General features: G+C 42.5%; 1 protein-coding gene across 2 annotated transcripts in view; it reads right to left on the bottom strand.

Annotated features, from left to right (window-relative positions):
• unc5cb (unc-5 netrin receptor Cb) overlaps nucleotides 1–14,498 on the bottom strand; it is a 234,724-nt gene that overhangs the window by 86,205 nt on the left and 134,021 nt on the right. The window contains exons 6-9 of one of the 2 annotated variants that reach the window (XM_084045990.1): nucleotides 13,957–14,124; nucleotides 13,520–13,684; nucleotides 7,994–8,050; nucleotides 3,912–4,103 (exon numbers count right to left, since the gene is read on the bottom strand). In XM_084045990.1, the coding sequence (XP_083902116.1) occupies nucleotides 3,912–4,103; nucleotides 7,994–8,050; nucleotides 13,520–13,684; nucleotides 13,957–14,124 (582 nt within the window). The remainder of the gene's footprint in view (nucleotides 1–3,911; nucleotides 4,104–7,993; nucleotides 8,051–13,519; nucleotides 13,685–13,956; nucleotides 14,125–14,498) is intronic. The other variant, XM_084045991.1, reaches the window with a different exon arrangement.

Genomic DNA, 14,498 nt, shown 5'->3' with positions numbered 1-14,498 from the left:
TGACAGATTATCCACAGTAAAATGCTAAACTGCAAGTTAAAATTCTAGGTTTGTCTCACTTTGGCTGTTGCCATCTTCTGGGAGCATAAGAAAGTGAGGGGAGACCAGTAATCAGCAAAACCGGTTTAACAATCAACAACAAAACGATCAACTATTTGATCTTGGCTATTATACACTACTGTACTTCTTAAAGGACGACTTCACCACTTTTCAACATATCTTCATATAATAGGTCCTCACTAATGCTCATGATAAAATGATACAATTTTTTTCTACTTGGTCTCTGTCTCATAGGAGGGCTGTGGACAGTCCAGAAACCCGTCTACCAGTGACATCATCGTTAGGCAGGATTTTTTTTTCCAAAAAGATTTTTAAAAAATTATTCCGATTTTTATTAAGGCTAGAACAATGGGATCTATTATTGCATTGCAACTTTTCAGGAATACAAAGCCTGCAGTTTCTATTAGCTTGGATTCCCCATCGATGATGTCAGTGGTAGACAGGTTTCTGAACTGTCTACAGCCCTCCTCTGAGACACAGACTGATTAGAATTTTTTTTTACCATTTTATCATGAGCATTAGTGAGGACCTATTATATGAAGATATGTTGAAAAGTGGTGAAGTCGTCCTTTAAAGGTATATTATTGTTATTAGGTTAATATAGGTAAATATCAAATTTATCTGAGGTTTCATTTCCAACATTCTACATGCCAGCCACCATTGTGCTCTGAAATGACTGCATCAGTTACAACAAATTATAGGTATTAAAATAAGCCTACACAAATTGTGACCTAGGCATAACACTGCGAAGCAAGTAATGCAAAGGATTACTGAAAAAAAAAATCTGTGTCGATATTCCAGGATATCTCTGATATGCCATTGCTTATTAGGTGAACAGAACACTAAACTATTTTCCATGGCAGTGAGGGACCCAGAGCTTTAAAGTTAAAAAAGTGCAAAAGGCTAGACCGCTAATTGATCCTCCTCTTCTAGAGCTGCAAGGATTTTCCAGAGAGAACCTCCCTACAATTTCCATATTTCTCACAGAGAGATCACAAAGAAATACTAGAATGTCCCTCCACTTTCCTCCCAAAGATGACGGGGTTGCCCTCATCCTTTTCTTCAAAGAAGTCTGGTCCCTCCTACTCACCTCAATCAGTTCCAACATTCCTTCACATAATTCCCCAAAATACCAGGTCACACCTCCGCTCTATTTCCACAGACCCCAGGAACCTCCCGAACTACCTCCAGACTCCTCCACCAGTTTTCAGAATACTTCAAGGTCCACCTTCACACCAGTTCTAGTTTCTAATTCCAGATGCAGAGTGCCAGATCCCTCCGAACATCTTTTAAAGTGATTAAGCCTGATGTTATACTTAGTTTTGGACCAGCGTAACCGAACATGTCTGATCTACAAGCTCACATGATATTGCTTTGCCACACGATGTGGGCTTGTAGATTGGCCATTTCACATAACTCCCATCCACTTCCTAGTCAGAGTATGCCAAGGTGCCAGGTACATCCTGTTCACCGAGAAATGAGAATCCACTCCAGGATAACTCAGAATAACGATTTTAAATTGTAGCATAGCTCCAACCAGTTAAAACAACTTCTCCCAGGGCTCTCGTGTGGTGATTTGTTTCAGTTTGCTGCTTCCTAGAGATTTCATCAAACCCAGTCTTAGCCAGTCTACCTGTTCTACAGATGTCACTACAACTTGCCACAGTGAAACCCACTGTATGCAGAGGTTGTATCAAAAAGGAGTTCCTTGTGAAATGCAAGCAAGTTGTCTGACAGTCAAAGCGTGACAGAAGCAAATGAACTGTATCAGATGCTCCAACAATCCTCAGAGGGTTCTTACCTGGTGTGTGACTGGACAATACGGCTATACCAGAGCAGACGTAGGTTTTTATGACCATTTGATTTTGTTAAATGTGATGAATTACTGAACAGGAGTGCACCCTCTTATCACAAACTAAAGTATTACCGGCAGCTGTCTGTGCTTAATTTAACAATACTTGTCATGCAAATGAGGTCAGCACAATTTTGGCACTCACTCAGGCTTGACTTGACTTGCACTTAAAACATGGCATCAGTCAGATGAGGGAAAAAAAGAAGAATGATATTTCTTCAAGCAAAGTGAAATTACGGTACCTAACCACATAATAACATCTTAATGTGGAAAGATGAATGGAATCTGTGTCCCTGGCCTCTCTTCTGACATGTTTTGTTAATCACTCCCAACAGGTCAACATGAGAGCGAACGGATCAAAGCACATTTCATGTCTTATGTATTAATATCTTGTGAAATAATGAATAGAGCTGCAATGGCTTCAGATTCATGGACTTAATGAATTAATGCAATACGTCATAAACATACCATAATACATGCTCAGCATGCACCTGATTATTAGACCCGAATCTTACATTTATTGTAGAGCACAAACCATATCTATCTCTTTAGAATATCTACTAATGTACAATGTTGTGGAAACTACTGTACCACGCACGCACGCACACACGCACACGCACACGCACACACACACACACACACACACACACACACACACACACACACACACACACACACACCTCTTCCTCACTTGCACCTCTTTACAATCTTACCATGCAGTTACTCTTCTATTCACCTGGAACACAGAACACAGTAAAATCCTGAGTCTTAATTTAGTTAGAAACCAAATGGACCCTTACAGGGTCTATAACTCAAGAGAATGTACAGATGGAGCCAGGGTCCATTTGGTTAAAGTTAAAAGTTAAATTAACACTCAGGATATTTCAGAGCAGCTCTCACTCCAGCTTACAGCCATCCATCTCTATCCTCCCACCATTACTTTTCAGCCTGGCCTGTTCAGCCTAAATCTAATTACCGCTGAATATGCCGCATAGCCACAGGCCTTATTATGCTGTAATGATGGTGCATGGATTGGCCCACCATCGCAATGACAAGGATTGTAATGGTCTCATCGCCTCACAGACACAAACACAAACACCCTAGAAGCTGTATCTTTCCCATAACTTCTTTCCTAGCTCCCTGTTCAACCGGAGTCAAAAGGTCCCATGTATATTTGCATCATCACTGACAAACAACCACCGCTAGTGCAGGGGGGTCACATGTGGCTCAATGCTTCAGGTTGATAGAGTATGTATGCCATGGCTCACAGACCCTGCATATTGTAGCAGAGCTACACTGGCTGTTATACCCAACATCTCACACAGTGAATCACCCTACTGTATTTGTTAGTTTTATTATTCTTGCAGCGTTTTTCATAGTTCAGGGATAACTATTCAGTCGCATTTCACGAACCTTTGCAGAATAGTATAGGGCCATGCCAAATGTCAAGAAACAAACCCTCAAATACTCCTCAAATACTCAGAATTGGCTAAGGGGTGTATAGAAAATGTTTGAAAAATGAATTTTGAACATGAACATGAACATTTTTGAACATGCGTGTACTGTGAGAACCAATTGCATGCATACAGTAAAGCGGGACAAGGACTGACAGATACATTTATGGGCATATCCGCTGGATCGGCGGTGTGACGTAGGTGTGAGGGCCACATACTGTAGCGGTACGAACTCTAGATGTGAGGGCCGTGTATATCGGCCCGAACCGCTAGTAATTCACAAATGCTTTCACGTAACACCACGCAACTTTGTATGATGATTTTACTGATTTTTGGGAAACTTCTTACAATGGTAGAATGACACCCCTCATGACAAATGGAGGAATATGAATCCGACTAAACACTATATAGTGTGTTGCACTCGCTGCTTGGCCCCCAGTATTGCTGCTTTCAGCTATATGAATTATTATACAATAATTAACACGTGCATGCATGCAAACAACCAAACACATGACCATACACATTCCATGTCTTTGTTGTCAAACCTGTGCGAGCAGTCTTGATGCTGACTGGCTGGAAGCCGCCGTTGAGCGCAGAGGAGTCGAGGATGTCCGAGTCGAAGTCACGGTGATTCTTCCGGTAGATGAAGAGCGCCACGACGACGGAGATTACCAAGCACATGATCACTGCAATGACCACGCCCACGTACAGCGCCACGTCATCTGTGGTAGGCGCCACTGAAAGAGATGAAACGTAGTCTCTTTGGATTTTGTATCAGTATATTAAGCACATTAATCACTGTGTTGATAAGCCGCTCATTGATGTGCCCTGTGATAGCCAATGTCAGCAGTTTAATATCCTGCACCAAGATGCAGGTGGATATTAATTACCACAAAGATATACTACTGGGTAATTATTATCTCCTCCTCAGAGGTCCTTTAATTGTAATGCTTTTATTGCTGACTATATGTGGGAAATAGAGTGGTTGTTGATAAACAATGTTTCTTAATGTCAAAGTTTTTATGGTTGTTATTGTTATGCTAACACAAAAAAGCATAATTATGTCAACAGTCATTACACATTAAAGCCTGTAGCTGTGGTTAGATCGGTATCTGTGAGGCCCATGTGTATATTGAGGATACACAATGATCTAATATCTCAGAGTTTAAATAATATCTCCCATGTGGCTGTTTGCATGCGTGCATGTGGGTGGGTGGATGGATGAATGAATGAATGAATGAATGGATGGATTGATGAATGAATGAATGGATTGATTAATGAATGAATGAATGAATGAATGAATGAATGAATGAATGAATGAATGAATGAATGAATGAATGAATGGATGAATGGATGAACGTATTTACATTTTCGTGTCAATGAAAGTGCCAAAATGAACCCATTCCTTATGGCACTATTAGACATCAAACAAAATGTTTTTTTTTTTCACAACAATGCACTACGCACAATACGTGTCAACACATAATTACATTATAATACCGTAAGTGTCTCTATGTATATCAATATTGGTAGTGCATTGAACTCTACAATAGTATTGGTATTAGTATAAGGTGCCTTCAGAGAAACTACCAACTAAGGAATACCGACAGTAATTCAACAAGGCTGCCAGTCTGCACAAAAGTCTTTCAAATTGCTCTGTGATGCCGTTCAGAGCCTTTCCCCACATATCTGCCCTTTGTTCTTAAAACCCCACTGATAAGATCTAGAAATAGCTTCCATTTCACATAATTTCTTTCATGACTTTCCCCCTCCCGGGGTCTTTCTGTCCGGCTTCCAGCTGGAGAAGCCACTCTGATTGGTCGGCCTGCGTGGCGTGCAAATGATGGCTATGAGAAAAACGCAGGCTGAGACAGGCACTCATTACAGCCCTAGACATTTAAATGGATGTCTAACTGCAACAGTCAGAGCTCTTTGTGCTGTTTGGTAAAGAACGTCCTTCACTGTCACCAAGGCTGACAAATTAAAAATGAAGCCTTCTTTATAGGTGTCTAAATGCCAGAGGCAAGAGATGTGTCATAGTGCATTGCATCGCGCCACTGAGTAAGTGTGCCTGTATGCGTTTCTGCACGCGCATACAAGTGTCCATGTGGGCGTGCATGAGTGCGAGAAGTGTGTACTGTAGGCATGCATGTACTGTGAGAACAAATGCATGTACATGCATGTACTGTGAGAACCAATGCATGTACATGCATGTACTGTGAGAACCAATTGCATGCATGCAGTAAAGCTGAAAATAACCAATCTACAAGCTCACAAGGCGTCCAAGCTTGTAGGTCAGCTATTTTGGGCGCAGGACACCATCGTATGACGGAGCATAAATTTAGGCACAAGTGAACTGTTGGGAGTTGAATGTGTACAAACAGTCCAGGAGCAAAGAATATGAATGCAGAAGAGGGAACATGTAGTAATAATAACACTAAGAATAAACTATGGACGCCTTTACATAAATACATGTCGTGCAGAAACTAAAACCATCTTGATAAGGAAGCCGCCCCTTCTCTGCTTTAACAATGAACAGTGAGAGAACATGAAAAGGGGTACAGATACTGCACCAGCAGAGGGCAGCATTCACCACAGACCCCAGTGACACAGGCGTTTGCATGGTGGTCAGCCTTTTACGCAAATTAGCCTCATGTCTCTCAGTGATGCAGATGGCACTCAATCTGTCTGCTGTGTTCCCGTGCACAAGTGAGAATAAAGGGAAGCAGGCGAGAGTGCTTGTATACCAAATTAAAGACATAAATCAAGGTGTGTCATTTCTGAACACGTTATTGTTGGTCTACCCGTATTTCAACTGTGCTGACGGGCTGTTAACTCTTTTTGGATATAAACTGATTCTCTAAATCTGATGGATTAGTCAAATAACTCACAACATTAGACATTTAGTTGTCTTTAAGCCTGTTTATTCTACTCTGTTAAGGTTATTCTGTTATTTTTTTCTCTCTCTCTTTTCTTTGCAGAGGCTAGTGAGAAGTGTGACTGCCTTAAGGCATGCTTTGAAAACAGACACTAAATTTGACCAATTCATTTGAGTTTTACAAAGGAACAACAACTTGAAATTCTCTGAAAAAGCACTCTATGCTCTGTCCATAATGTCGACGTCTTCATTGGCTAGAGTGGTTATTTGTGTTCCATTAAACAATACCATACATGGGGCTTAAATAATCAAACTGGGGTGGAAGACAAAGTGAGTGTGGGCACTACTAAGGCCTGATTTATATTTAGTCGTATGACAGTATCCCCTGCCAAAAGTAGCAGATCTACAAGCTCACAACCGGCTGCAATGCGACGGGTTGTGAGCTTGTATAGATCTGCAATTCTTGTCATACGATGGATTATAAATAATTCATAACTCTTCTGTCATTCCCACTCAACCCCTCCAAAGGACATGTGACCCTGCCCATGAGGTCTTAACATAGACATCATATTAAAATAATATAATATTGTATGTTAGGCCTCTAATCCCTGCTGTAGTGCCGACATGGGTAGAGAACAAAGCAGGGAGCCGGGCGATGGACGTCTGAAAATGTAATTTAAAACTCTGCCTCCTCTGCCAGGCTCCCCTGCAGTTATTTAACATATATATCCCCTCAGTCGAACAATCTCCCGTCCACGCCTTTGATGATAAAAGGCAGCAACCTGCTAAATGTGCGCATTAAAATGTATCGCTTAGATTAATACATGCCTTTGAACATGAGCGATCGTCGGAAAGGGGCACAGTACAAGAAATGGAAATGAAAGGGATTATTGAACACTCTATTCTCTGGGTTGGAGGCAGAGATTTATATGGAGAATAGCAGCAAGGGGGAGAGAAATGCGGAGACAAAAAAACAAATGTTGGTTAAAATGAAGAGAGAACAGAGGAGAGGTTTAACTCTATTGAGTCTATGAGTCTATTGGACTCATTATCTGGGCCCTTGATCCCTTTTCACAGCAAAATATGTTATAAAGAGGGTTAAAATGAATTTTTGCACTTAGATTGGAATTAACACTCAGTATTTTACTGCCTGGTGTCAGCCTGAAGTTAGCGAGGAGCAACAGGGTGAGAATGCCAGCATGGCTTCGACCAGAAAGCTGGCAAGCACACACACACTATGTCAGTGGTTCTCAACATGGAGTCCGGAGACCAACAGAGGTCCTTAAAGGGGTTCCGGGTGGGTCATCACTGCCCCAGCTACTGTAAATGATTAATTGTTAAGAACCATATGGACCCTTACAGGTCCATTTGGTTCCATTTGTACAGTCTCAGATTTCAAATAATTGGGATTTTACAGTGTACTGTAGATTGGGGTCCCAGAGATAAATAATAATAATAATGATAATAATAATAATATGATCTTTAGAATTCACTTCCTTTCTCAGTGCAAAATGCAACACTAAATTCTCAAAAGCCGAGTAACTATAGTTTGCTCGACATCGGGGGTGGGACGGGTGGGGGGTCAGTGCTGTGAGATGTAACAGCATTACACATGATGCGGAGTCCTCTGCCCTGCCAAATGCAGTAAAGATAAAAAAATAAAATAAAATAAAATGAAATAAAATGAAACGAGACCGTAGACAGAAAATGTGAACGAAAGCAGAAACATAAAACAAAACAATAACTCACATGGATTTCCCAAATCACTCTTGTCTTTGGGCTCAGAGGACTTCTGATATAAGGAACCTTTGGGAAGGAGAGATCGTGGACGGGGGGCGGGAGGGGAGGGGAGGGGAGGAGAGAGATGGGGGGTAAGAGACAGGGGAGAGTGATGATAAAAAATCAAATTTAAAAGCCAACAGAAAAACAAAACTCAACAAATGAGACAGCAACAAAGTCATGAGTAGGAGTGATGACACAGGAAAGCGATCTCTCTTGATTGTGCGGTTGTATGGAGATGAATGAGAGCTGCTAGAGACATGGAGGGTCTACGAGGAGGAGGGAGGGTCTGTGATCCATCAGCCAGGCTTAGTGGTCCAGCAGCACTACTGTAGGACTGATGCTGCTTGACAGGCAACGGTGGAAGAAGAACTCCCATTTTTTTACTTACGTAAAAGTACCGATACCACAATGTGGAAATATTCTGTATATTTTACTTGAGTAAAAATAAAAAAGTACCAAAATTATAAGGTTACATGACATAAATTAGGGCTTAATTGGTAAATGCATGTTTTGCATAATTAATAATTAGAGTAGAGTCAAAAGTACAATATTTGCATCTGAGATGTAGTGGAGTAGAAGTTCAAAGTATTTTAATGCTCAAGCAGAGTAAAAGTACCTCAAAATTTGACAGTACAGTACATGCGTAATGTAATGTACCTTTCCACCACTGCGGGCAGGCCAGGGGAATGGAAGGAAGGGCTGATAAAGTACAGTATGAGTCAACAGCACGGACCATCTTGCTTCTGTCAAGAGCCACAAGAGATGTACAGTAGGGTGGTGGTGCAAGGGGTAAAGGAATGATTAGGCTAGTTATGGGATATTGTGATGGAGGTGGAGATTGGTAGATGGACAGAAGATATAGTACAGGCAAGATTCAACTAAATACAGATCGTATTGCTGCGGTGCAGAGATGCCACACCAACATCTTGCTGCCTGAACCATGTAAACCCTCTTGATTCCTGATTCTGATTCACACACAAGACAAAAGCAAACATTACACACACACTCAAAGATTATGAGGCGTCCAGGGAGAATACATGAGATGCGGTAGCGCCAATCACGGTGGGACATCCAACACAAATAGACAAACAATGAAGTCCTGATGGAGAGGCAAAGAACCAGGGGGAGACAAGTGGACTGACAGGGAAATCAATGGCTTGATAGATGGGGCTGGTGTATACATGTAATCAGGCAAGGGGAGGTGTATGTCAGGGTCAGGCTAACTGATGGCCCGTTTGGGCCCATCCTGTGGAGTTTATATTCACGCTGAGTGGAGGTTATAGCTAGTATAGAAGCATGCTTTAGTGAGCAGGTCCTAAAGAAAGCCAATGTTATAGACCAGTGGCGTTCAAGGTTTTTTAATTTCAAGGACACCCAGTTTGACATGCATTAGCCCACGCCATGGACCCCCATTTCATACAACTCTGTGACCCCAATCTGTACTGTAAAACCCTCAGTGTTCATTTAATTCTGAGAGTGTACAAATGGAACCAAATGGACCCTTTCGGTTCCATGTGTACACTCTATAGACTTGTAAGGGTCCATTTGGTTCCCGACTATCAAATCATTTAGCTGGGGACCCCCATGGGACCCCCTCAAGGACCCTGGGGGTCCCCAAACAACATGTTGAGATCCAGTGTTATATAGACCATTCCTTAAACATGACATCACAGAACTGGGGAGGAAGGGGGTTGTGGGGTTCCGTATACAGGAAATCCTTGCCTGTGTGTTTAGCTGTTTATCAACAAACAGGTCTTTCCCTGAATATGTCTGATTTGTGTAAAGATCTCCAACCATGTGGAAAGACGCTGCAGTCTGTTTAGATTGATTTCTTCCTGGAATACACAGTACCTGACTGGCTGAGTCATTTCTAATTGGTAGTACAGTAAGCATTTGTTTTGCTGAAATCGGTGAGTTTATGCCAAAAGCTGCTTGTTTACATATCGTTAAATTCTTCTTCGACACTGAACAGAATAACTATACAGTACGTGCCAAAAGCCCTTAACAACTTAAACCCTTTATACTTCCTTTTATGTAAAATTGTGGGAATAATCTACAAGCTCATGACTGTGAGCTTGTAGATCGGCTGTTTTTGCAGAATGTTCGCCTATTTTCATTGACCGTTTGCCTATTTTTGATATGCCTATTTTTTACATTATTGTTCACCTATTTTTTTTTCTCAAGTGATTTTGGGTGATCAGAGTCAGTATTTTTGAATATCCGAAGTATAAAATAGGGTTAAAGTGGTTAAACTGATTATGATGCTATATTAACTAGTTTGGCTGGACCCCCCTGGAACCCCTTCAAGGACCCCTGAGGGTCCCCGGACCCCACTTTGAGAACCACTGCGCTACGGTTCGTGTGGTTAAGTAAACCTAACACGCAGCCACGGTTTTCCACAACCCGGTGTGTTTGATAGAAATAAAGAGTGTCTTTGCCCTTGCTGCAGTAAGCCCTGCCCTTGGCCGATCGATATGTCAAGAAAGTGTCATATTTGAGAGGCGAGTTACCAAAGCCTTGGAAAACAACATCAGAATCAGGTCAGAGAGGAGCACAGAAACACATATCCAGTCAGGTCGACCTCAGGCGAGCCGTGGAAACTCTAATCACAAGTGTTGGAAGAGGGCAGTTCCAACTCAACAGGCAGAGTGCAACCTCTCTACATCAATCTGTAGATGCTTAACTTTGTTAAACCCAACTCCGGAATGCTCTTCTGACAGTCTAAATGTGATAAACAAGCTACAAAGCATATTACAGCATAAATTGTTCCCTTTTTGACTGTGGTCAGTTATTTATTTATTTATTTTTAACAGCACACAGAGATGGAAGTTGCCGTCTCTGACTCTGATCAGATTAGATTTCATTGCCAAATTTCTGCGATGGATTACAACCATAATGTTTTAAATAAATTCAAACAAAAGAAAATAAGATCAGCCTGCAACAGAGTCCGCTGGCATGTGTTTGTTCAGATCCCAGCCCTGCACTGTGGGAAGCAGATCGCTGGTCTGAGGTGAGTTCAGATTGCACACATCTTCCATTCCCAATCATATTTGCCATAATGTGGGCTTTTAGATAATGGGCAGTTCTCCTAAATGCTAGTGGAAATGGTCATTAGCATTGACATAAGTGGCTTCACCCTTTTAGCTTCCAAAGAAATCAATCCCTGAAATGATCCTAAATCTATATCATTATGGCTTTATTTTCTTTGCAAACTGGCCATCAATCAAAACGCGAACTAATGCTTCAGAGATGAATCGGAGAGGGGGAGGGGCAGTGGGTTGATGGGAGGGGTTAATGACTGTTCTGTTGTGTTGTGTGTAGGGAAATAGAACAGATGAATATGTTTAAATCTTTATAAAAGCCTATCTTAGCTTGCTCCCTGATGTTTCTATATATATATATATATATATATTAGAAACAGTAGGCTACTTTGTCTATGTATCTTGCTACATCATTAGGACTGTAACTATTATTATTTTTGATTCTTTTTATAATTAAATCAATTACTTTGATTAACCGTTGCAACCCCTACAAACCATAATACATATAAAACCAGCAAATACATACATCTAAAATAAAACATCAATCTGCAGCTAAATGAATACTTTTACGCTAAGGACAGAGGCATACAGTTACACTTTCCCAAGGTCTTGTACTGTAAACAACCATTTCCATGTCACCAGAAGCCAATGGCATCTCACATCAATACCAAACTGCAGGTAGCTATGTTTAGAAGCCCTCGGTGCAGATCAGTTGCACACATTAACGGGCCATCTGCGTCAGATTCATGTCATCTAGCGAGTGGGGTCTGTGTGATATTAGTGTCACAGCCACCATCTGTGGCAGGTTACAGACATGATGGAGGCATCTGTGACAGTGTGTGGGCCTTCACACCCTTCAAGGCTTTATTAGAGAGAAACTTCATTAAATAAGACACCGCTTTTAACTCATCATCACACTCCCCCCTCCAGCGCGCACTCTCTCTCTCGCTCTCTCTCTGTCTCTCTCTCACTTTCTTTCTCTCTCTGTCTCTCTCTCACTTTCTCTCTCTGTCTCTCTCTCACTTTCTCTCTCTGAATCTCTCTCTCTCTCTCTCTCTCACTTTCTCTCTCTCCCCTCTTTTCTCCTGTTTGTTGGCAGAGAATGGGGTCAAACAATGTTTCAACAGAAGAAGCCAGCTATTGCAATAAGCACAAATAGATAAACTCTCTCTGTCTCTCTCTGTCTCTCTCTGTCTCTCTCTGTGTGTCTCTCTCTCTCTCTCTCTCTCTCTCTCTCTCTCTCTGGGTGTTGTTCTGCCAGTCGGCACTCCTGTTCTGTTCACATTCTCCTTGTAGTTGAGAACATACACACACATGCAAGCACACACACGTACGCACGCACATGTGCGCACACACACACACACACACACACACGCGCGCACGCACACTGCCCACGCACCGGCAAACACACATATGCACACATAGCCCAGTCATCAGTGTAGCTGCAGCATGGTTCCAATCTCTGTGAATAAGGAGGAGGCAGAGGGAGTGTTGGCTCAACTAGAGCTGTGTGTTTTTTCGCTTTTGTGGAAGAACAGGAGACTGCAAACAATTGTCCGCCTGTGGGAAATATCCAGCCACACCACAAACTGGCCTTTTTTTTGGGGGGGGTAGTTAGCAGAGTACTTGCAATGAATGTACTACAAGGAAATAAATGTGGATTCTGAAGCCTTTGCGCCACTTTCTAATAGTTTAGAGATCTTTTTAATAGCAAATGAAGGCTGATGTCCAATCCTCGCTTGCTTGTCAACACAATACAGCATAACTGCGAGCTCAACTGCCACTTTGCGGGCTCATTTTTCCCTGCCATCGGACCTATGGAATTCTATGCTGTTCAAATCAGGGTAGCAATCACTCTTGGTAATTATGAGCCCCTATGTAAGTACATTATAATCACTTATCATTATTTTAAATATAGCTCCTGAAATGCCTCGCCTGTCACAAAGATAATTACTTATATAGCGCTATGCCATGTGGCCAAGGTCTTTTCCCTTTTCTTTTTTTAAAGCTTACGACTATATTTACACCATGGTTGCCACATGCACATCAGCTCCTGCGTTTGTGTCACTCTTGGGTCCAGCAGCTTTCGTATATTATGATATTAATTATGCATGTGAGGAAAATAAAGTCAGAAACCCAGCATGGAAAACTGAGAGAAAGACAGAGAGAGAGGTTTGTGCATGTCTTATTGTTTATGTATGAATGCGGTGAAACACAATGAGTGAGACTGGAGTAGACCTATTATGGAAAAACCCCAAAACAATATGGTGGTAACAGAGAAGACTGACACTCATGGCCAGGTTAACCATTTAAACCCTATATACTTCACTGACCAGCGTCCCCCAGGGGTCTATACTTGGTCCCCTACTGTATGTTTCCCCCATTACACAAAATCTTCAAATGGTCAAATATTTCAGGGGAGAGTAGTGGAGGGTCGTAGCTGGATACTCACTCTGCATGCAGAGCCCATCGGTGCAGTTCTTGGACTGGAGAACCATGCCCTCACAGTCCTTCCCCCCGTTTTTGGCCGCTGGGGCGCCGCATTCCCGCCTCCTCCAATGGGTGCACTCTGTCCCACATGTAGACCACTTACTCCACTCTGTCCATAGGCCATCAACTACCGCACACAGACGGGATGGGGTGAGGGTGGGGTGAGGGAGTCGGCAGATGGGGGAGGTGCGGGTGTACACGAGCCGGTGTATGGATGTATGAACACCAGAGAGGGGTAACAGAGAGACAGATAAGGGTGGGGATATAAGGGTGGAACAAAATGCTGAATTTGCAGACACAGAGTCGTATCCATGATCATTTTTGGTGTATTTTGTTTCCTGCGCCCTAAACCCTTGCTAACCCACTAATAAGCGTGTGTGTTGCGAAGTTATGCGGTACCTGGACAGAGAGGGTTGCACGCCAGCTTCTGGATGCCTTGGCCGTCGCAGATGGCCCCTCCGTTGAGGGGTGCTGGGTTGGTGCAGCTGCGTGTGCGTTTTTGATAACCGCGGCCGCAGCGGCTGTTGCACACAGACCACTCTGTCCATGTCGACCAGCCGCCGTTCACTGGAACAGATACAGTAAGAATTAGAATGAGGCCCAGATTATTCTAGCCCAGAGTTCATGCTCTTAATACAGTTCACGAAATAATCATTCACAGTAGTCTGTATGTACAGTAGTGCTAACTGGAAACGTATGAGTGTTTCAAGTTGTATGCATGTACAGTACAGTTTGTGTGTTTGACCCCTGGAAGTTCTAGCCATTGGTTAGCGATGCCAGTGACAATAGATATTGGTCACACTGCTGAATTTTCCATTCAGTGAGTCCATCACAATGCCTTTCTTCCCTTTCTTCCTCCCCTCTTCCATCTCTGTCAGCGTCTAAGCCCAAGGCAGAGGGACACCAGGGTTTGTGGCTGAGAACAAGTCTGTGGCATTTCG

The sequence above is a fragment of the Gymnoscopelus microlampas genome, assembly GCF_963454915.1.
Source record: "Gymnoscopelus microlampas genome assembly, chromosome: 21".
Taxonomy (NCBI): domain Eukaryota; kingdom Metazoa; phylum Chordata; class Actinopteri; order Myctophiformes; family Myctophidae; genus Gymnoscopelus; species Gymnoscopelus microlampas.
This window is presented reverse-complemented; position numbering and strand designations above follow the sequence as displayed.